General features: G+C 42.5%; 1 protein-coding gene and 1 long non-coding RNA gene across 2 annotated transcripts in view; one reads left to right on the top strand and one right to left on the bottom strand.

Moving 5' to 3' along the window:
- Galntl6 (polypeptide N-acetylgalactosaminyltransferase like 6) overlaps positions 1-21460 on the top strand; it is a 1167009-nt gene extending 1145549 nt beyond the window's left edge. The window contains exons 11-12 of the mRNA XM_052162508.1: positions 1517-1666; positions 21266-21460. Coding sequence (XP_052018468.1) covers positions 1517-1666; positions 21266-21433 — 318 coding nt within the window. The 3' untranslated portion in view covers positions 21434-21460. The remainder of the gene's footprint in view (positions 1-1516; positions 1667-21265) is intronic.
- Positions 17585-21554, bottom strand: LOC127668756 (uncharacterized). Its single transcript, XR_007974195.1, has 2 exons — positions 21459-21554; positions 17585-18975 (listed from the first exon to the last, which is right to left on the bottom strand). It is a non-coding gene; the product is annotated as an uncharacterized LOC127668756 (long non-coding RNA).
- Positions 21555-23623: the final 2069 nt, after the last annotated feature.

Raw genomic sequence — 23623 nt, 5'->3', positions numbered from 1 at the left:
TCACCACAAATGCCTTACATGGGCTGAAGGGGTGGCTCAGAGGTAAAGAGCACTGGCTGCTTTTTCAGAGGACCAGGGTTCAATTCCTAGCATTCCTGAGGGAATCTGGTTCCCTCATACAGACCTACATGCAGGCAAAGCACCAATGCACATAATAAATAAATAAGTTAATTAATTAATTAATAAGTAAATAAGCAAGCCTAACCTGACAACCCCTGTCTTCCATCTGAGACGGTCTCAGGCCTTTCAGGAGTACCACACAGACGAACTTCAAGTCATCTTGCACATGCTGGATTTGAATCATCCATTTTTTCTAATTCCGACCACGTAACCTAGTCCCTTCTGTTGTTTTCAGATTCCCGCCACCTAACCATTCTCTCCTCGCTATCTCTAGAATTGCCCCAGATCCTCTAGGTAGGACCAGGTCAGTGGAGAGTGTATTGGCTGCACACAGCTCTGTACAGAGGTTGCTTTCTGTCAATAAAGCATTGCAGCCAACAGCTGTCTGCCTCCTAGAGTCCTCCACTGAGAATCACATAACCTACTGAACCAGAACGGGGAGAAATCCCAAGGCGTCCCCAGTCTGTCTTCTCCTTTAATTAAGGACTTTTTCTGGTGTACCCTATAAATGAGGCTCGGCTCAAGTAACTCAAGAAAATGGTCTTTCTCAACGGAAACGCTGCCTGTTCGTTTAACGCACTGTAAGGTCGACTTAGGACATCCTAAGCAGCATTTGTAACATATCCCGGTGGGATGGCTGACAGGAGGGGATAGGAAACCACGGACGGCACACTGAGGTACTAAATGGAATCTAACATTCCACGGATCTGTGGGTGAGGCTGAAGGACAGGGATCTGCAAGTGTGAACTGTACTTACTGGGAGTTACAATCTGACCTACACCGTCGATATGGCGCCCACAGAACTGCTCTTACCTGCCCTAGGAAATTAATTTGCCTATTCTTTAGTCCACTGAGCTTGGCTCTACTTTAAATTGGATTTCTCAAGGTGCGAGCATCAATCCAGCTCAACTTTAAGCCTTGTCCTTTGGCAGTTAATCTGCTCATTAGGCTAACGCAGCAGTCCTTGATCCGGGAACATTTTACATACATGACAAATGCTAAGAATTTGGTTAAGGGCTTCTTCTCCCCCTCCCTCCTCCCGCTGCCCCTCCCCGCCCCTCACCTCTCATCTCCCATCCCTCCCTCTCCTCTTCCTCCACCTTCCAAGCATCTTTCTTTCTCCCTCCCTTCCACTCTTCCTTCTTTCCAGCCCTACTGGTTCTTAACAGAAAACTTCTCATTTGCATTTTTTTTGCCAGTCTGGGCTCAGGTGCAGTCACAGAACTTTGAAGCCTGCCCTTTCAATGCCTCCATTATGCTGAGATCTACTTCCTTGTAATCACGAAATGAGAGCCCTACATCATTAAGACATCTCTCCCAGGGCTCGGGGAAACTTTCTCCCAAACTGAACTCACAGCAACTACTGGCATTTTTTTTTCTTTCTTCTTTTTGCTAGCTCTTTACTTTCGGGTGGAGAGAAGATATTCGACCCGGTGAGCCTCTGCACACCCGAAAATTCTGCCTGGATGCCATCTCACACAGCAGCCCGGTCACTCTCTACGACTGTCACGGCATGAAAGGGAACCAGCTCTGGGGATACCGGGAGGTAAGCGTCGGCCCTGTGGTCATTCGCAAACTCTTGGGATCTCGGACTGACTGTTAAACCATGCTGGTTTGATTCAGAGCGTCACCTGGACATACATACACACACTCAGCTCATACATGTGACATGGGGCCACTGTGACAGGGAAAGATGCAGCAGGGAGAGCATGCTTTTACCTCCATTTGCCATGTGTACCTCTTCCCAGGCAGGGATAACTGAAAAATGACTCCAGACACGAGTACACAGAGAATAGGTCTAGACTCAGCTCAACCAACTTAGGAAAATAAGCAAATATGCTTATGCATAATTCTTAAACCCTAACTCACAACACATGTAGCAGCCTGTTTAAATTAATTACATTAATACTTATATACATGCATGTATGTATGCACACATACACACACACACACACACACACACACACACACACACACATATATATATATATATATATATATATATATATATATATATATATTCATGTAAATATAATTGTAACACTTGGACAAAAGTGACCCATTTGTGATTTGGACAAAAATCTTCCCTGGTCTATCAAAGAAAAACTTATCTGGGAAATCTAAAATAAATTAAATTATAAGTGAACACTAAATGGTAAAAATAGTTTTAAAACAAATATACTTAGTGATAGAAAATAATTTTAAGACAAATACAAACTAGACTCTAGTTTATTGAGTTAATGAAGCAATTATGTTATTTTTAAGAATTTTCATTCTCGAGGCCCTTCAGACCCACAAAAGAGGCAGGATTCCCCAGTCAGGGAGCTGATGCCTTGTGTGTACTCTTCTGTACTCTGGCACATTCCAGACTTATTCAAGCTATCAGAAAAATGGACCTAGTGCTTGACCCAGGAGCCTGGCTCTCCTGTGTTGGAGACTAGCCATTGTGCCCCAGATTACAGATGAGAAGACCGAGTTAGCCAGAGCCAGGCTGACTCCATGACAGGCTGCAAACTGGCAGTTTGAGAGACTAGGCCTACGTTTCTCTCTCCCAGAAATGAGAACTCAGATTCAGGGACCTGTGGTCAGCCAACCCCAGCCTGAGGCAGGCAACCCGGGGGGCACCTTGTTATCTGGCCTGAAGCAAGAATAGGTAGCTAGAATGAGTAAGTGACCCCCTGGGAAGTCTCCAGGGCCTAACCAACTGTAGAATCAGTCAGACTCCTAGAGATAGAGCTAACCAATCAAGGTAAAAGGGCACATACCGCTCCCTGGGATTCCCCAAGTGACAGTAAAAGCTGGGCCTGCAAGTCCACCAGAGGTCTCCATTTCCGAATGGGAATACCCCTGCATGCAGGAAATCCAGCCGAATAAACGCTCTTTGCCGTTGCATACATACTATGTGAGTCTAATCATCCTCTGGCGCTTCTCCGACCCGAACACAGACACTGGAAGGGAAGAGGCTGGGGTGGGCAATGGCTACGCACGTATTCCCTCATTTAAGAAAGCTCTGGTTTCCACCTCTCGAAGTGAGCACCACAACCCGGGCATCCGCAGCAGACTCAGCTGTCCTGGTTATCCCACACATCAACACCTCCCTGGGACCCAGAAGATTTTTTGTTAGATCTCCAGAAAAAGCACAAAATATCAGCCATTCCAGCCTATAAAGCAACTTAAAATCTAAAGAACTAATGAGCAGATACTCTCACACACACAAGGGAAGGGAATAACTGCATGGGAAAACCTATTTCCTTCTTGGTTTTGTTTTGTTTTGTTTTTTATGAAATGTGTAATTGATTAGTCTCGTCAAACTCTCAATCCAATGTTGTTTACGTGGAGTGGAGAAGGGTAGGCTTTTATTCTCCAATAGTTATTTTCTGACCTTTAGGATGATATTTTCTGTATACATCAATAAAGCACCCGGTCTGCCTCACGTGCCGGCGGTTTCTAACGAGCAGAACATTTCTCCTCATTGTACATTTATAGAATGAGAGACAGAGCACTCAATCATATGCAATTAAGCCTCCGAAACGCAGTTGTTTTCATTAGGGGGCTTACAAAAGCTTACAGAAGGATAAGACCAACTAGTGCGTGTGCACACAGAGCTCCTGGGGAAGAAAACCCTGGCTACAGAGATTTCAAAAGGTAACTCATACGAGCGTTAACACAGCAGACCTTTCCGGTATCTGAAGAGATTGGTAAAAGATAATCCCTAGCTGCGACTGTGTTCTGCCTAGCTCCTCAGCTCTGAGGCAGCGTTCAGCAAGAGGTTACACTCTGCTTATTTATATAGCAAGCAAGGAATTTATACTCAATTGGGAACATGCTTAAAACGGAAAGTTTCTGAAATATCTCATCTTGGGTGATGACTCAGTCCTATGCAACACACCTGTTTTTGGAAGATTTGAGGTCTGCTCAACACCTAGAAGAAAAAATATTCAAACAGAGAGCTCTCTGGAAGACTGTCTTGGCTGTTCAGTTGCACGCCTTGGCCGTGGACTAACGGCCGTGGTCTAGCAGTTCACTCATCTTCTGAGGTTGTTTCAGAGCGCCCCCTTTTTGTTACCATATATATTTTAAATTTGGTACTTATGAATATTTATGAATCACCCCAAGGGGCCATCTCCGGAGCTCCTAAGGGAATCATTAGGACCAAGTCTAGCTGTTAATGAAGAGGACACTTTGAGCACGTGATTCACGCCCATCACCCGAGTCCCCATAACCACACTGGCACTATTATGTAGTGTACATAGGAAGATGCTGAGGTGATGCTGGCAGAATTATGGCCAAGCATCATTCAAACTCAGATGAATCCAGCTTCAAAGCCCCACTCACTGCCCTGCTGTGCTCTTAAGAAACAAGATCAATATTTCCCAGGAGACAACCTTTGTGTTTGTTGGATTTGGTTCAATAGACTCTAGCTAATCTCCTCCAGCGATGTGGAGATTTCTTGGAGAGGGAATTTGGCCAGTATCTCCCTTATTCAAACAGGTCAACATTGTGGTCAGAGGCAACTTCCTGGTCCATTAGCAACAATTAGCTCTCAGCTATTCTTGGATATGTCTTTTTGAAACCCTAGAGGAGATGGGCATCCCTATTTTATGCTATTTTTTACTATGGATGTACAAATATGTCCCAGAGTAGCAGGCGTCTTGTGTGAGAGGAACCCTTACCTTGGTTCTCCTTTGCCACCAGAGGGACCCCTATTACAAGAACAGCAACCTCAGTAAAATTATTTACACCATTGTTCAATAAGAAACTCCCATTTCTGTTCTTCAGTCTCCACATCTACTGAGTCATTACAACTTATTGTTCCCTTTGCCCTGATAAACTCACCCTTACACACACACACACACACACACACACACACACACACACACACAGTCATTGCTATAGCTCCTGACCCGGCAGCAAGCCATCTCATATAACCCTTGGATCACTGCAATAGGCTTGCTAAAGGCTCTCCCTGCCTTCCCACACTGAAACTTGTTTGGGGGAAGCTCCCAGAATATCTGGCCATTGCGTTCCTCTGTTTTATAATGCCACTTGGTTTCTCACCGAGTAGAAGATAAACTTATTTCACCTCCCAAAGCTTGTCCCAACCCTTCACAATCTGGACAACATAATGGTTGGGCCTTGGACTTAGTCAAACTTAAAATAGCCTAGCCAGAATGGTAATCCCAATACTCAGGAGGCAGAGGCTGGAGGATTGCCACCAGTGCAGTGCCAGCCAAGCCTGACTAGTGAGTCCCAGCCTACACACTGTGAACAAGGGCTGCGAAGTGAAAACCTGTCTCAAAACAAGGAAGACCAGCTAAGGTCGTTTCGCCATCACTTTCAGTTAGTTATTATTAAAACAGGTATAATAACTAACTGATACACCATGTACAGCATGTAGCCAGATTTCTGACTGTATGACCAAATCACCAGCTGTGTGGGCAACAAATATTCTCTTTATGCTGATAACAGTCTCAAAATGTAATCTAACGCCAGTACATCACGGGAGCAATCTCTGCTACTCTGTAACATTACCTGCTGTTACCCTTGCCAAATTTAAAGCTAGCTCTCATATCCTGCCCCTTTTATGTAAATGTTTTATTGAATGGCCTACAGCATATATAACTTAAATTAAGAATTTTGAGCACAAGCCATTTATTTGAGAAGTAGATACGAAAAACCAGAAAATGTATGAATACATGTACATGTGTGTCTGTGTGTGTGTGTTGTAATACTAAAGATACTAAAGATAATACTATCTCACCAAATAGTCAAATAGAAAACAAACACCATCACTCCCATCACTACCTAAACTTTCCTTCAGCATAGCTGCAGTGACATAACACACCTCTGATCCTAGCAGGAGGCAGAGTAGCAGAATTGTCATACGTTTGGGGGTCTTTTTGGTCAGTTGGTTGGTTTTGGTTTGTTGTTGTTGTTTGGGGTTCGTTTGTTTGTTTTTGAGATTTGGTTTTGTGAGACAGGGCTTCTCTGTGTAGCAATGGCTGTCCTGGAACTCGATCTGTAGACCAGGCTGGCCTCGAACTCAGAAATCTACCTGCCTCTGCCTTCCAGAGTCCTGGGATTACAGTCGTGCACCACCACCACCCCACGAGTTTGATTATTTTTAATTGTTGTTTGGTTTCAGTTTTTCAAGACACTGTTTTTCTGTGTATCTCTGGCTGCCCTGGAACTCACTCTGTAAACCAGGCTGATCTCAAAGTCCAGAGATCTGCCTGCTTCTGTCTCCCAAGTGCTGGGATTAGAGACATGCCCCCCGCACTGCTAGGGTTTCTATAAGTTTAAGGTCAGCCTGGTCTATATTGAAAGTTCCAGGCTAGCCAGCCAGGACTAAAGAGGAAGACTGTTTGAAGGAAGTGAGGGGATGTGTGGGGGTAGAAGCAGGAGGAGGGAGGAAGGAAAGGAGAGAGAAGCATTCCCTGAGAGACTGGATATAAAGGATGTGGACTGTAATCACCTCTATTCATACTTGTACAGGATATCGTATTTAGTGTAATTAGATAGACGAAAGAAATTTAGAGGCATCAAGATTACAGAGGAAAGGGATAAATGGCCCATTCACGGATGATGCATTTGAAAATCCAAAAGACTGGGCAACTAAACTATTAAAATTAAATTAGAACATTTAGCATGGTTTCAACCTGATAAGCACAAGAGTCTATACTTGAGCAACAAAAACGGGAAATTGAAATTAAGGATCAGTTCAAATATCATTGCCATAAAAGGCTTAAGATAACTGGTAAGTTTAGATCTGGGGACAGGGCAGGCGTGCAAGGCCACCACAGGGAAAGCAACAGAGGACTGAGCCTGTGTAGTCTGTGCTAAAGGTCTTGCCTGGCATTTGTGACAGGAAACTCTGGTTACAAGGTACAGCACAGCACAGGGTGAGCTGTATAATAGAGATTACGACTTAATACTGTGAAGATAAGTTTTCACAACGGAACGCACATCTAGCCAGTCAACGCTTTAGCAGATTCACATGTGAGAACTGAGAGAGTCTAAAGTTGAAACAAGACAATCAAAACTGGCCAAGAAAACCCGGACGCAGGGATAAGTAGATGTAAACATTATAAAAACAAGTTATCCGAACACAAAACACGTTTTTGTCAGGTCAGCGCACTATAAGCTCACTAAGGCTCTCTAGATGGCGAGTCTGGAGTTTTGAAATCTCCCAAGGGGTTCTAACAGGGAGTTAGATGCGCAAGTCTTCCTCGCATTCTTTAGCCTGCGCTGTTTCCTGCTGGTGGTGATTGCGCTTTGGTGCGGAGCCAACCTCCCTTCTCGGTCTGAATTTAAGCGTTGATGGAGTGTGATCCATCCCAAGGTCAGAAACCTTTTATCACCCTTTCCTTCATCCCCCCCGCCCCCTTTGATTTTTTGAGACAAAATTTCATGTAGCCCAGGATAGCCTCAAATTCTCCGTGTAACTGTGGATGACCCACATCTCTCAGTCCTCCATCCCCAAGTGCTGAGCCGTCAGGCCTGAGCCGCCATGGCTCCTTCCTGTCACACGCCTTATTATGTCTTCCCTAATCTCCAATAGAGAAGTTTCTAAATAAATAGTCACTGAGTGACTTAAAGATTCAAGGGATCGGCTATGGATATAGAAACTACATCATGAAGCTCCGCCTTGCTAGATAAACCCAATATCTTTCTTTTTCTTTTCTCCTTTCCTTTTCTTTTTTTTTTCTTTTTTTTATTCAATATATTTTTTATTTACATTTCAAATGATTTCCCCTTTTCTAGCCCCCCACTCCCCGAAAGTCCCATAAGCCCCCTTCCCTCCCCCCTGATCTCCCACCCACCCCTTCCCACTTCCTTGTTCTGGTTTTGCCCTATACTGCTTTACTGAGTCTTTCCATAACCAGGGGCCACTCCTCCATTCTTCTTGGACCTCATTTGATGTGTGGATTATGTTTTGGCTATTCCAGTTTTCTAAGCTAATATCTACTTATTAGTGAGTGCATACTATGATTGATCTTTTGAGACTGGGTTACCTCACTTAGTATGATGTTCTCCAGCTCCATCCCTTTGTCTAAGAATTTCATGAATTCATTGTTTCTAATGGCTGAATAGATTGTGTCTTTTTTTTTTTACATTTTTCTTTTTCTTTTATATGGATTATTTTATTTATTTGCATTTCAAATGACATCCCCTTTCCCAGTTTCCTCTCCACAAACCCTCCCAATCCTATCTCCTCCCTCTGCCTCTATGAGGCTGCCCTCCCACCGGCCCACTTACTCCAGCTTCCCCACCCTAGCATCCCCCTACACAACACTGAGGGGTGGAGCCTCCACAGGATCCAGGGCCTCCCCACACACACACACTGATGTCTGACAAGGCCATCCTCTGGTACATATGCCGCTGGAGCCATGAGTCCCTCCATGTGTACTCTTTGGTTGGTGACTTAGTCCCTGGGGGCTCTGGGGTTGAGGGGAGGGGTCAGGTTAGTTGTATATACATACATACATATATATATATATATATATTAATTTTATGTATGAGTGCCCTAGCTGCATGTACCCCTGCAGGCCAGAAAAAGACAGCTGATTTCATTGCAGATGATCATGAGCCACCAAGTGGGAATTGAACTCAGGACCTCTGGAAGAGCAACCACTGCTCTTACCCTCCGAGCCATTTCTCCAGTCCCCTATCCCCCAACACATTTCTTTATCACAAATACCCTTCCCCAGTGACTGAACTGCAAATTTTTAGTTGCTCTTTATGATGTTCTTAAACTTTAATTTCCATTTTAATAAGACTTTTTAAAGTTTCATTAAACATGGAGCAAAGATAAGAAAGTACCAAGTTAAACTGATGCCTACACAGCCAAGCCATTAGTTCAAAGTAAGTGGTGGGTGAAAGTCTTGGCATGTGCCAGTATTCGACTATTTATTTTAACTTACAGACTAAGCTTTGGTTTCTACATCATAAGATCATGCTGGTCCACATGATTCAGTGATATCAGATAGGAGGCCATGGGGCTGCTTTTATTTTACAGCATTCTGGTTAGATAGGGACTTAGAAACCAAAATAAATATAGTGCACCCAATTACATTAGCAGACAAGAAACACAGCTTTACTCTGGTTCTGATTTATGGAGCATTCTCCAAATCCTGCAATGTATGGTCATCACTGAACGGTCTTCCAGATCAGCCCATTCACTTCTAACTCTCCCCGTTGTTGCAAAGCTCTTCCCTGGCTTCTAGTACAGTAGCAATTAAGCTCAATCCATTTTGCTCGAGACAAAATATTTGATAATGCTTGCCTGGGTGGTAGTCTTTACTTCTGAGGCAATGACTTAGTTTCCAGATTCTCCCTGGACATCCCATCTAGAACAGAATTACGCTATGGGTTCCTACCTCTTTGGGGGTTGACATCGCTTTCACAGGGGTCACCTAAGACCATCAGAAAAGTTTATTTTCATTATGATTCATAGCAGAAGCAAAATGACACTCAGGAAGTAGCAATCAAAACAATTTTATTGTTGGGGGTCACCACAACATGAGGAACTGTCTGAAAGAGTTACAGCATTAGGAAGATTGAGAACCACTGCGCTAGAGAGTTCTAGATCACAGCACATAGCCCAAAAAAGGGTATAAAACTACAAGTCTGCTTTAGTTACGGAAAACAGAATGAGTGACTGACACCCTTCATTTAAGCATCGATCATCTTTTACTATAACCAAAGTTAACTCAGCCTGAGTTGATTTTCTTATTTGATTCATACTCTTGGCTTTTTAATTAGCTCAGCATTTAAAAATAATAACCTTTTTCTGTTTGCTACCTTATATCTCTCTCATCTTCTACCTTTGTTTGTATTTGTTCAGCTAGCCATTTGGCTCCATTGAATACTATCTCATGGGCTAGAGTGTAGCTTAAGGATAGAGCAGATTTTTACAGTGTCTGGGCCTCAGTCCATTACTAGCATACTCCAAGTCGAAATAACCATTTTGAAATCCAGATTTTACCCCAATCTGGATTTTGATTCTTTGACCCAGCTTGATAGCAATCGAGTTAATGTATTGTTTTCCCACTCCTAGTTGAATCAACACACATGCAATGCCCTCGTCTGAGTTAACTGAACCCAAGACACAAAATTCACCAACTGAGCCCTGTATCATAAATCATAAGTGTCACTGGTGACTAGTGAGCACAGTTTGAAGGGATTTCCTTAACAAGATACAAATTTGCTTAATACTAATAATGTTACCTGGGCCACTGCCCTCCAGCTTCACCTACAAAAGACAAAGACTTACAAACATCTGTCACAAACCAGATGCACAGTGTCTGCGGCATCACTTGTGTGTAATAGAGGGCCTGGGTTCTCATGATGGAGTCCCTGGACCCTAGGACGGCTTTGGTTCCAATTGACAACTTAGCTATCTTACCACAACCGGGCAAGGCTAGCTGCCAAGAGGGCCACGCTTTCACTAAGCAATGAAGCCACATTGTCATGAGGACGCTACATTCACCAGTGTGTCCTGTGCCAGCAGGACACAGTGGCAGTGTAGAGAGGTGTGGCTGTTTTCCAGAAATCAATCTGGTAGAAAGAGGATTAGTCACCAGAAAAGCATATATTTACTTGACTGGTGCTCAAATCGGTTTTAGAAGCACTCTACTTAAGCTTTGTACTCAAAGCTAAAGGGAAATCCTGCTCACCTGAAAGGACCTCTGAGACCAGGCTAAGGGTTGTTCTCAAAGCAGGAAGGAGAGCCCTTCAAATAGCCCCATCATTCTCTTGTGTTTTTTGCCTATGTGTCTCACCTATCTGAAGCCAGTTGGCTGGCACAGTCTTATACTCCATTTCAACTTATTTCCCTAATGTGTTTAACTGCCACACTGCATTTCTCTGAATTACAAAAACTCTATCGCAGACTATCGTCTTATGTAAGGCTGAGCTGTATGCTTGTGAGGATCTAGATAACCAAATGGAAGCAGATCTGTGTTGCTGCCAGCGGCCACATACAAACCGGAATACCTGGAAGAGAATTCTGAGGTTAACGGGAAGGGGGCGAAAGAGAAATGAGTCAAGAGGACAGTTGCCCATAGAGACCGACTTTACTATCATTAAGCCAATATTTATAATCTTAGGAAAAACCACCCTGCCCCCCAAATGGCCGAGAGTTCATTAGATCTTCTTCTCGGCGGGTTGTCTGCTTTCAGTCACGTAGTTTTCTGTTGGTCTCCGGGTGGAGCTGCGCTGAGGTGAAATCGGCTGTATTGTTCCCAAGGAACTAGGGCCGGAGATAACACCCGGGGAAGGGTGGAGGCTGTAGGCCAGGAATGCCGCAGCTTGAATAGGCCGGAGATAACCCCTGGGGAAGGGTGGGGGTTGCCAGCCAGGAGGGTCACAGCTAAATGCTGTGGGGGGAAGGGACAGATCTGGGTGCTAGAATCCCTGAAAGACTCATGATCTTGTTTATGAGGACACCACTTCCGGTCTGAACAGACATGGAGATGCAGCCAGACTGATAGTTGCTTCAGCCAAAAAGAGAGATGCTTTGTCACTTAAGGCATTAAGGACACAGGCTCTGAGTCCCGGGGTTGGGGACTGTCATTTGAGTCATGAGTTCCATTGTGCACCTTGGCTCTGAAGTCTTGGAAAGCTTCCTACATAACAGTATTTTCTTGTTATAAAATGAAAATAATAATATTCACCTTCAATAGTTACTGCAATAATTAAATAAAAATTCATTGCACTTAGAGTGTGGCACAAATGACTTACGTTGATGTGAGCTATTACCATCTGTGTGTTCAGCAAGCTATCTTCTGGCCTGATTCTAACACCCGAAATTAGACAGAAACACATTGTGTAAGTAGCTGTACTTCTATACCAAACATTTCTGTGCAATTTCAACTCTTCACAGGTAAAATGTTAGAAGGTGAATTTCAGGAAAGGACTGATGAGTCTGTATTTTCTTCATGAATACCAAAAAGACATTGTAGCACACAATAGGGCTTAGCTCATATTTGCTGAGTGCATAATTGAATGTAGCTTCCTGTTTTTCCACATTCTGGTTTATCAAGGAGTGGTTAAGGGAGGAGAAATGAGATCTGGACAGTGCTATTAGCACTGCATGACTCAGAGGTATGCAGGAAACAGGTGTGATGTTCAGGAGACTCTTGACAGACTGATCGAGAGGACATAAGAGACATGGTCAGAAGCAATGGCTCTGCAACAATATTTTCCTCACATGTGGAACTTTGAGTTCAGAGGTAATACATATAAAAAATACACACACATATAAATATATATACATATATATATACATACACACATGCATATATACATATGGTTCAAAGCATTCATTATCTAGTTTTATGTCAACATTGACACAAGCTGGAGTTATCAGGAAAGGGGGAACTTCAATTGAGAAAACGCCTCTATAAGATAGCCTGTAGAAAGCCGGGCGGTGGTGGCGCACGCCTGTAATCCCAGCACTCTGGGAGGCAGAGGCAAGGCGGATTTCTGAGTTCGAAACCAGCCTGGTCTATAGAGTGAGTTCCAGAACAGCCAGGGCTTCACAGAGAAACCCTGTCTGGAAAAAAACAAAAAAACAAAACAAAACAAAACAAACAAACAAAAAAAAACAAACATAGCCTGTAGAGCATTTTCTTAATTATGTAAACGGAGGAGGGCCTAGGCTTTTGTGGGTGGAGCCATCCCTGGGCTGAAGGTCCTAAGTTCTATAAGAAAGCAAACTGAACAAGCCATGAGAACTGAAGCAGTAAGCAGCGCCCCTCCCTGGCGTGTGGACCGCAGCGCCCCTCCCTGGCGTGTGGACCGCAGCGCCCCTCCCTGGCGTGAGGATCAGCGCCTGCCTCCAGGTGCCTTCGCTGCTTGAGCTCCTGCTCTGACTTCCTCTGATGATGAACTGTGATGTGGAAGCAGAAGCTGAACAAACCCTTTCCGCCTTGGTTGCTTGGGCCACGGTGCTTCATGCCAGCGATTACATCCAAATGTAGACACTCCATAATATGACATAAAGCACTGAGCACAACACAGGCCAGAGGCGTAGGGAAGGCTTCTCCCAGCGATATGTGAAAGGAAACCGAAAGAATGGGCAGAAGTTAGATAATGATGAAAGTGGTACATAAAGAGATTATAATATAATACTTTATATATACCAAGACCTTGAGATAGTCAGAATCATGGTTTTCTACAAAGAACAGAGAAAAGCTGCCTGAAATGGATAACCATTAAGGAACATGATGAACTATGAGGCCAGACACCTGTTCAGTGGCAGACCTGTAAAGGGCAATGTAAGTCACACGATGGATTTAATTAAATAAGAAACCATTGGATTAGCATTGGAGAGTAGGGAACCGACGCATCGGAATTTTCTGGCTGGAGGAGCTGAGGATGGATGAGCCTTGCACATCCCTGGGCGTACGCAGTGAAGACAGTAAGAGAAAGAACCAGTCAAGAGTCACCTACAGGCAACACAACTCAACACATACACAAAGAACATATTCAAAGGCTTCGTTTCTGGGAGGCCAAATGAATCAAGGATTGAGACCAACATCTGTGTGAAATCTGACCTACTAAGGAAAAAATCCACACACAAAAAAAGACACTATGACTGCTTGTCTCTTTTATATCTGTTTAGAAGTTATTTGTATTTTCTCAGAAACCAACAGTAAACCTAAGAACTGATTTCTCCCCCTTCAAGAGCTCCAGGTAAGGTCGTGTGTCATCAACCTTGTTTATCACTACAGCCTCTGAAGGCAGCAGAGCAGATCTTACGACTGTGTCTTAGCCCTCCCTCCTGTCTACAGAACTCACTTTGCAGATTAAAAGGAAATGGATATCTGACAAGCTAAATGAACATCAAAAAAGTCACTGCCAGGGACAACCCTGAATTAAAAATTCATACCGTAATGCCTTCATCTTCTCCATATCAGACACTAGAATCATTGATTATGAAGGAGTTCTCTCTTGTAAAAGTATCCACTTTCAATATATGTTGATCTAACATTCATTTTTTCAATCACATACAAATTTATCTATATATATATACATATATATATATTTATTTATCCTGCTAACTTGTCTAACCAACTGCTTATTAGATACAGACACCTAGATATTCTATAAACATTTCCAGCTTTAAAATGTCTGTAGTGGCTATTCCTCATTGTCAACTTGACTATATCTGGAATGAACTACAGTCTAGAATTGGAAGGCTCACCCATGTTCCTAATTTGGAGGCTCAGAGAATATAAGTTTCTGACCTGGATCTTGGTATGGAGATCTTGAAGCATGGTGGCTAAGACAAGGAGAGCTCCAAGTTCAAGATCACTTGGGATTAAAGGCATGGATGCACACACCTTTAATCTGGGCCACACCCTCTGCTGGAGACCCACATGCCAATAATCTGGGCTACACCCTCTATTGGAGATATATAAGGACATTAGAAGAAGGAAGATTTACTCTCATTCTTCCTTGCCTGCTTGCCTCGTGGGACTGAGAAACTGCTAGATCCTTGGATTTCCATCCACAGCTGCTGCTGACCATTGTTGGGGAGCTGAATTATAGACTGTAAGTCATCAACAACTTCCCTAACTATATAAGACTATCCATACGTTCTGTGACTCTAGAGAACCCAAACTAATACAATGTCTAAAACAGAAACCAGGTCATCTCCACTCCCGGTCTAATTCACCCTTTACTTCCCAGTTCAGCACTGCTTTGGCTCCAGTCTCTCACCTCTTCCCTCTACCACAGCCCCCACAGCCCATTAATTATAAAGCTATGGGCATTCAGCTTCTCAAATATCTGAAATAACCTTCAGATCATGGACCTGGTTACCCCCAGATTGCTTCTGTATCAGCTCAAATTTGGATTCTTGCTGTAGCCTTCATCTGTTTTCTCCTGATGTTATCCAGTACCTTCCTCCTTGGTTGGTATCCTAAGTTCAAATCCTCCAGCAGCTACTTCCCAGTGCCTACATGGAGAGTCAAGTCTTAGAACTTCACCAGTGTTTTCAGGACATGGCCATTACCTGCCTCTCAGACATAGCCATCCAAAGCCCACACAATGTTTCCTGTGTTTTGGTGATACCGAAGACTTTCCAGTGACCATAACTTGATCTAGTTAGCACCTCTCCAATCAGCTCCACCATTCTGATTTCCTTAGACTCTCTAGTCATGACACTGTGCTTAGTAACTCTCTGCTCTGGGCCTTCACTTCCTCTGGAAATTGCTTCACGTGGGCACTTGCATAGCTAATTCTCTTTCTTTCTGGTCTCATCATGGTCAACTCAGGTCCTCCTGATTTCCCCATGTTTACATAAACATAATATCATATTTATTATCTTCATTGTTCATTGTCTATGCCCCCTCCATGTAGAACTTAAGACCATAACATAAGACCTGAAACTTTGACATGGTTAGAGAAAGGTATAGAGGAAACACTTTATGATTTAGGCATAGTCAATGGCTTTCTGAACAAGACTCCAATACCCCAGGACGTAATAACAAGAGCTGACAGATGGATTGCACTGAATCAGAAAGCTTCTGCACAGTAAAGGAAACAGTTGTCAAAATAAAGAGACATTCTACAAAATGAGAGAGAAATGAGAAAAAAAATCTGCTAGTTATTCATGCATAAAAGGTTAATATCTACAAAATATAAAGAACTCAAAAAAGTAGAACACCAAGAAAGCAAACAATAATCAAATCAATAAACAGGCAAATTAATTCAACAGATTCTTCTCAAAGTACAAATCCCAATAAATTTACAAAATAATGTTCGTAAATGATGATCCTCAGTCATCAGAGAAATGCAAATCAGAACTTCCCCGAGATTCTCTCTCATCTAAGCCAACATGACTATCACCCAGAAAACAAATGCCCATGAGGACAAGAACAACAACTTTATACTGTAGGTAGGAATGCAATTTAGCCTTTCTACTGTGGAAATACATATGGGGCTTCCTCAGAAAATTAAAAATGTGGGGCTGGAGAGATGGCTCAGCGGTTAAGAACACTGACTGCCCTTTCAGAGGTCCCGAGTTCAATTCCCAGCACCCACATGGTGACTTACAACCATCTGTAATAGGATCCAATGCCCTCTTCTGGTGTGTCTGGTGAGTGCCAGTGTACTCACATATATCAAATAAATAAATCTGTAAAAAAAAAAAACCTAAAAAATATAATTACTACATTATCTAGCTATATTGCTCCAATTATATACACAAAAGGTTTTAAATCAACATTCCACCATATTTACTGGGGCCCTATCCATAGTAGCCAAGAAATAGAATCAGCCTAAGTGGTTATCAAAAGGTGGAAAGAAGATGCGATATAGATAGATAGATAGATAGATAGATAGATAGATAGATAGATAGATGATAGATAGATGATAGATAGATAGATAGATAGATAGATAGATAGATAGGTGATAAAAGATAGATAGAGTCTCTGGCAAACAGGATATGCCCATTAAAATTTTAAATAAATCAAATCTATAAATGTGTTATTTAATATTCTCCTTTTTATAGTAAATTTCATTTACATTAAATTTCACTGACATTTTTCTCTTTTATATTTAATCTTTTATTTATTTATTTATTTATTTATTTACATTCCAGATTTTATTCCCCACATCCCAGTCCATCCTCCAACTGTTCCACATCCCACACCTCCTCCACAACCCCCTTTGTCAAGGAAGATGCTCCCATGTCCCACTCCCCCACCCAACCAGACCTCTAAACTCCTGGGACTGCCAGTCTCTTGAGGGTTAGGGGCATCGTCTCTGAATGAACACAGACCCGGCAGTCCTCTGCTGTACGTGTGTCAGGGGCTTCATATCAGCTGGTGTATGTTGCCTGGTTGATGGCACAGTGTCTGAGAGATCTTGGGGGTCCAGGTTAATTGAGACTGCTGGTCCTCCTACAGGGTCACCCTCCTCCTCAGCTTCTTCCAGCTTTTCCCTAATTCAACCATAGGGGGCAGTAGCTTCTCTGTCCATTGGTTGGGCACAAATAATTATTCATGATTATTTTTTACATAAACTTCTTTATATATATATATATATATATTTAACATCTTTTTTTTAAAAAAACTTCAAACCCTTACCTCTTGATCTTCTCTATTCTTTGGGTTAGAGGATGCAAGGTTAGAGGTTATCTTTCTGTGAAAGCCTCTTCCCTGACAGTAACAAAAATATAAAGGGTACTTTATAAATATCTGTTGAACTCAGTCGGCCTGTCTGAATAATGTATTCCAAAGGCCCACCTACCTGATTGCTCTCTCTTCTGGAAAACCCCAAATCTGAAAGGATTGTAATTTGTCAAGCTAAAGATGTAGATCAGCCAAAACTCTGATGTAGTTTTCCACAAAGCCAGATTTGATAACCCTTGGTTACCTTGGTCTCCTAAATCCTTTTGCTTAAAGTGGGAGACACCTTTATATGATGTGGGTAACGGATTGAGTCGGAGGACACTTTATAAAACTTTATTTCACCAGGATTTCAGAAAAGTCTCAAACCAGATGGTTAGTACATTCTGAGTTTTAGAATTGGGGATGCTTTCTGACTAAAAATAAATTAGGGGAAGGGGAAGCTATTACACAGTTCCTTGTATGTGAGACAGTGAGTCAGCAATTCTACATTTCTTCCTCCTATCGTGGACTTGGGTACATTATCTACATTGCCAAGTAAGTAAATTAAGGTTCATAGAACTTAGTACATCCTCCAAAGAAAGGCAGACAGTGAGTGAGTGAGAGGCTGACTAGAATTCATCCTGCTTCCTGTACAGCCAGGACCGTGCAGCCCCTCCAGGCGCATCATATTTTGCTGCAGGAACCTTCTTCCTGTGATGTATGCATGCTCCTGTATATTGTGTTCCCTCTCTGTTTTCGGTATGAGGATTTTTCAGGACCCCCACGCTCAGGCTGGAATGTTCTGTACAGTTCACACATTCTTTTTAAATCTCAGACTCTGCAAATATGGAAGCTAATAAAGTATAGTACAAATGTGGGAACACACAAGGTGTCACCCAGATGCCACTCAAGTCTGTGACCAGCCTTGAAGTAGTGTGGCTTTCAGTGAACTGCAGAAAATGCCCCGCCCATGCTCATCTGCATATACTGATTTTGAGGGCAGTTCAGGACTTCTTAGCCATCCCCTACACAATGTCATAGACAAGGTGAAGTAAAGGTGACACTGAACGGCCAGGGCTATATACCATGCGTTTTGTCAGCACTGGAACAAGAATAAGGCAAAGACAGAACATCAGTCATCACTTACAGAAGATTGTCATGGAACTTTCCAAATACTCCCAAGTCTTTTCCACAAGGGGGGAAAAACTGTTCTGTTAACAGCCATGACCGATGGGCTGAATGAAGGGCAGAAGAAAGGAGGGTAGTCACGGTAGAAAAACCATATTCAGAAGACAATTACTCACTCCACTGACTTAATCTCGTCTAGCAAACACATCAATAAAGGCATCCAGTAATCCAGAAGACTGACCCAGTAGAACCCTAAAGACAGGAAGTATGTCGGCCCCAAGGTCAAATGTGGCAAAGGTCTATTCTGTTGAAGACTGAAAATGTTCCTCATCTCTGTGGCCATGCTGGGCACTCCAAAAACAAGGGTGAATTGAGTTCAGTCTGTAGCCAGAGAACAATCGGTTGATCTAGTGGATATGAGGGAGGGCTTCCAGTGTAACGCCCTGCCATTTCATTTGTCTCTGTCACAGGTGATCTTCGGAACAAAGTGCTCATTCAGTTTTACGACAGGGAAAGACTTTGAGATCCACGTCTATTTACCTCTTATTTCGCATCAGCTTCCCTGATGTAGGTAGACACAAATTGTTCCCATTTCCAGCTCCTACAAGGGCACAAAGTATGAGCACAAGAAATGTATTCTGGATTGTTCCAGTCCCACTGACTTTGCATAGCTTGCCTGGCTGTACTCGTGAGTACACCTGTATTGGTCAGAACATGTGTTTCCACACAGGTTTTGGAAACTACTATCAACTTATTGATCAGAATGAACGCTCAGAAAAATAGAGTACTCTAGACATCTAGTTTGGCTCTTGTGTCCATGTGGGCACACATGGGTTGATGTGGATAAGAAATCAGAGAATATTCATTTTCTTTACTGGCTTTAGGTTTCATGGAAATGCATGTGTTTTAAAGGGAAACTGGGGGTGTCTGCGAGGTAATAAAGACTAGAAGGAAGTGCACGATCATGGAATACAGCAAGTTAGGACTTAGCTGGACATACAGAAATTGTCCTGGACATTATAGTTTAAGAATGGTCTTTGAGGGGCCCATGAGAATGTTTCGTGGGTAAAGGTGCTTGCTATCAAGGCTGGCAACCTGAGTTTCATCCATTGTATCCCCATGGTAGAATAGAAAATTGAATCCCGCACAATGTTCTCTGGCCTTCCTACATACACTGTGGCATGCACACATGCACACCGTGCACACTCAATCCATGTAAAAAAATTAAAGGATGTTATCGGAAGGGATTTGAAATATAGCTCAGCGGTAGAGCACTTGGCCTAGAATGCCCACGTTTTGAATGGACACAAAGGCTGTTTAAAAACCTAATAAAATATATTGGGTCCATGTGGGTAAGCTGCTAGAAACTGGGGGTGACCAGTGATGAGAAAAGCCAGAGGCAATGTGGGAATGAGGAAGAAAAAAAAAAACCGCTGCCCGAGGTGTCACAGCGACTGTTCAGGGAAGGCCAGGAGCCCACAAAACCATCTTCCCAGAATGTGCTGTCTCCCCCACAAAGGAGGAGAATTTCCATGGAAATTTTCTGAGGTTCGGAAAGCAAACTTTGACTTTAAAGAGTAGAATAAAAAATCCTTTGTGTTAGCTCCAGTCCTTTGTTTACACTCAAGACAGAAACATATCAAATTGCTACGTGTTGCCTTTCTCCTCCTTCCTTATTCCTCCTTTCCCCGTAAGCAAACATCCGGATCCTTCAAGGACATTAAATATTGGTTTGATTGAGCCTTAAAACTCAGGAACCCATAAATGTTTACAAAGGGTGGCTGAGAAACCCTTAATCCTGAAAGCGCTGTACACTTACTGTCCCTCCCTTGAAGGGAAGCAGCAAGAACAACCAGAACCCCAAACCCTTCCTAAGCTAAATACCAAAGCATGAATTGATGCTAGCGTTTAAATGGTGGTGTGCGGGCCTCTTCCCAGACCACGGACACTTTTTAGGAAAAGTCACAAACACCACGTGAGTGAGTGTTTGCGACTAAGGCAGGGCCCTTTAGCTTCCCCTTCCCTTGCCAGGTGCACAATAAAAAGGAGTGTGTGCAGATAATGAGCTTGCTCAGGACTTAAACTTTGTGCCCTGGAAGTGAGCGCCTTTTATCCACTGAGCTGTGAACTGTCTCAAGTAGTTGGGTGAATTACGTATTTATTTATTTGTTTATTTAGTATGGGCTTTTAAGTGCATGGTACGTCCTCTGTTCTACACAGAATCATCAGAGCAATGTTATCTAAATTCCCCCAACATCCATTGCTATTGAACTGAAGACACCGACCCTTGAGCACTAGCGAATTTGACTTTTTACTCTCAGCTATTACCCATGAGGCATTTGTCCCCACCCCTTCATTTGTCTTCCAAAGACGGCAGCAGACTGCCTGGCATTTCAGCAAGGATTCTTTTGTCTTTGCCCATAGACAGCCAGAGCCAGATAAAGAAAATTTTGCTTCTTTTGGATGTTTCTGTTTATCATTTGCTTTGCTCTCAGTTACAGAGTGTGTACACGTGTTTGCTTGTGTGTGTGTGTGTGTGTGTGTGTGTGTGTGTGTGTGTGTATGCGTAAATGTCATATTTTATCTGAATGGCTAGAAGAAGCCTTTCATACTTGTGAGCGGCTGAACATGCAGCAAAATGATCACTACAAAACAAGAAATGAACAAATCACTCTTCTTATAAAAAAAAACAATGAATCAATAAGCTTTTGTCTCAGATTAAATTATCTGGGTAGTTATAGATCCTTTGAACTCTGATATTCTTTGACTTGAGAGCTGTCTTCATTAGACTCTGGATATATATTCTAATATAAACATATTTTGCATGTATCTACTTTAGGCTGTAGCATTTCCCACGCATTTTATACTCCCTTTCTTTCTAATCCACCCAGGACAGAACATTATTTCATCCTGTGAGTAACAGCTGTATGGACTGCAACCCCGCAGAGAAGAAGATTTTCATGGCCAGATGTGACCCTCTCTCTGAGACTCAGCAATGGATTTTTGAACATATCAACATGACTGTCTTAGAAAAAAATAGCCACTATACCATCTCCTAGAAAGGAAAGAAGAGAGATTACCTACAGGTTGTGAAATGTGTTGTTGCAGGCATCTGGGTCAAAGGAGTCAGGAATAACATTTCCTAGATCCAGGAAGCCTGGCTGGAAGATGTGAAATGCCATGTTGACCCAGGCTGTCCGGGAGAAGTTCCTACATCTGAAGAACTTGGCTGAGAACCTCACCAGCTGCTTCTGAGAACCGAGACTAGCAGTTCCCTTGCTGGCCAAGGGTAAAGATTATTTAGGGACTTTCACCTCGACTGCTGAGTTAATCAATCCTAGCCTTTCTCAGGTCAAATCCTGCAGTAGTGAGTAGCTATGAATGGATCCTATTAATCGGGTGGGAGGGGGGTGGAAACGGAGCGCATGACTGCTCTAGCAACCTGAGGCTACCACGGGTCTAGCACTAGCCACGCTTAAGGGGTGAGCTGTACTCTTTGTACTCCTTGGTGCCATTCTCTAAGAGTGGGTTAAGCGGGTTTAACCCTTTAAAGTGCTGCAGATGATTTTAGAGTGCTCATACGATTTTTCTCTTTCCTTTGGTCTTCTCTTTAAACAAGGGTCCATGGCGTCGACGACTTACATTCCGTGCTCTCATCTACATGTACTCTTCTCAATCAAGTCCCATACTATCTGTCATGGTTCATAAGAGCTCATGGTCCACCAGTTAGCTGACATTCTAATTCAGTGACCTTAGATGAATCCAGTTGAAAACAAAAACAAACAAAAACTATGCTACCCGGTTACTCCAAAGAAAGATTTCACAGAACCAACAGAATATTATGAATACACACACACACACGCACACGCACACGCACACACATACGCGCGCGCGCGCGCGCGCGCGCGCGCGCACACATGCACACATACACACATGAGTTAGGGGAGAAATTTCCCTAGGAAATCTATTTTTACTTTTCTATTATTTTTAAATAAAAGTCTGATGTTTGTCCAGTCATGATTTTTATTAAAGAAGGCAATGGAGTGGGTTCCATGTAATTTGTTTAGTCTATCTTAAATAAATGTTCACTCCAAGTGATGCAGAAATGGCCTCATTCACTTTAATTCTGCTTAATCTGGGGACTTTTAAAGTGGTGTTATTTAATTATTAGTTTTGAAGCGCCCCCTTCCGCTATTAAAAATAATGGTATCGTTGTTTTATTCAGAAGCCCAGAAAAGGAACTACCATTAATAAAACATTTCTGTTGTCATTTTCTGCTAATGGGCAATATTTCAGGGGTGTGAGGAAAAAATGAAGTAACTTGAAAACCAACTAAATTGGATATTTAATCCTTTAAATAAAATTTCCCTTTTCAATAATAATGGAGTAGAGAGAAGAATATGCAGGAATGAAGATTGGTCTTGAGAGGGGAAAACTGCATCTGCTATACATTCTCATTTGTTTCGAGTACGGGTTGTTCTTACATTGCTTTTACTGTTTTTTATATATATATAGTTTCCTTGTTAATAAAAATATATACATTGAGGTGATCTGACATTTTGGACGTGGATCACTGAAGTTCAGGACAGGAAGATCCAGAAGAGTTTGTCCTTTTCTGTTGTTCTTGTTGTTTGATTGTTTTGTTTCTCTTGGGTTTCTTTTTAAAATAAATAACAAACACCCGAGAGGCCCAGCTTCTGATGGGGCTTCTCACCTGGACGCCTCACTCAGTGGGAAAGAATTCTGTATTTGCCCCAAGACGCCCAGTCGTTCAGAAACCTATATACGATATGTCTTCTTGAAAATCTGCATGATTGTTTCCTGTCCTCTAATCAAATATGCAGTTAAAAGTAATAACTGTGGAAGGTTTACTTCAGTATCTTTACTGATAATTTTTTCAAGCATTCTTCTGAAAAGCTGTTCCTTTTAAACGGACTGTCACTGAGATCTTTTGAACATGTCAAGTGATCACGAAACAGTTAAGATGCATAGTGGAGAAAAATCAATAGTGAGAAATTATCCTGTGTGCTGAACATCTCTAAGGAGGGAGGAAGGATTTATCTCAAATATTCCAAGACCAATCTGGCTGGAGGCTTAGATGATTCTGTAAGAATTCACATTATGTCACTAAGCAATTGATTGCCATTTACAATTGTACCAAAGACACAGCCTTGGCTTGGGCACCCTGGAATCCCAGATTCGTAATTATCTTTTAGGATGCTATAGTCATGGCTAAGTCAATGGGCCCT

Source organism: Apodemus sylvaticus, chromosome 18 (assembly GCF_947179515.1).
Source record: "Apodemus sylvaticus chromosome 18, mApoSyl1.1, whole genome shotgun sequence".
NCBI lineage: Eukaryota > Metazoa > Chordata > Mammalia > Rodentia > Muridae > Apodemus > Apodemus sylvaticus.
Note: the sequence above shows the minus strand (reverse complement) of the source record. Positions and strands in the feature narration are given on the sequence as shown.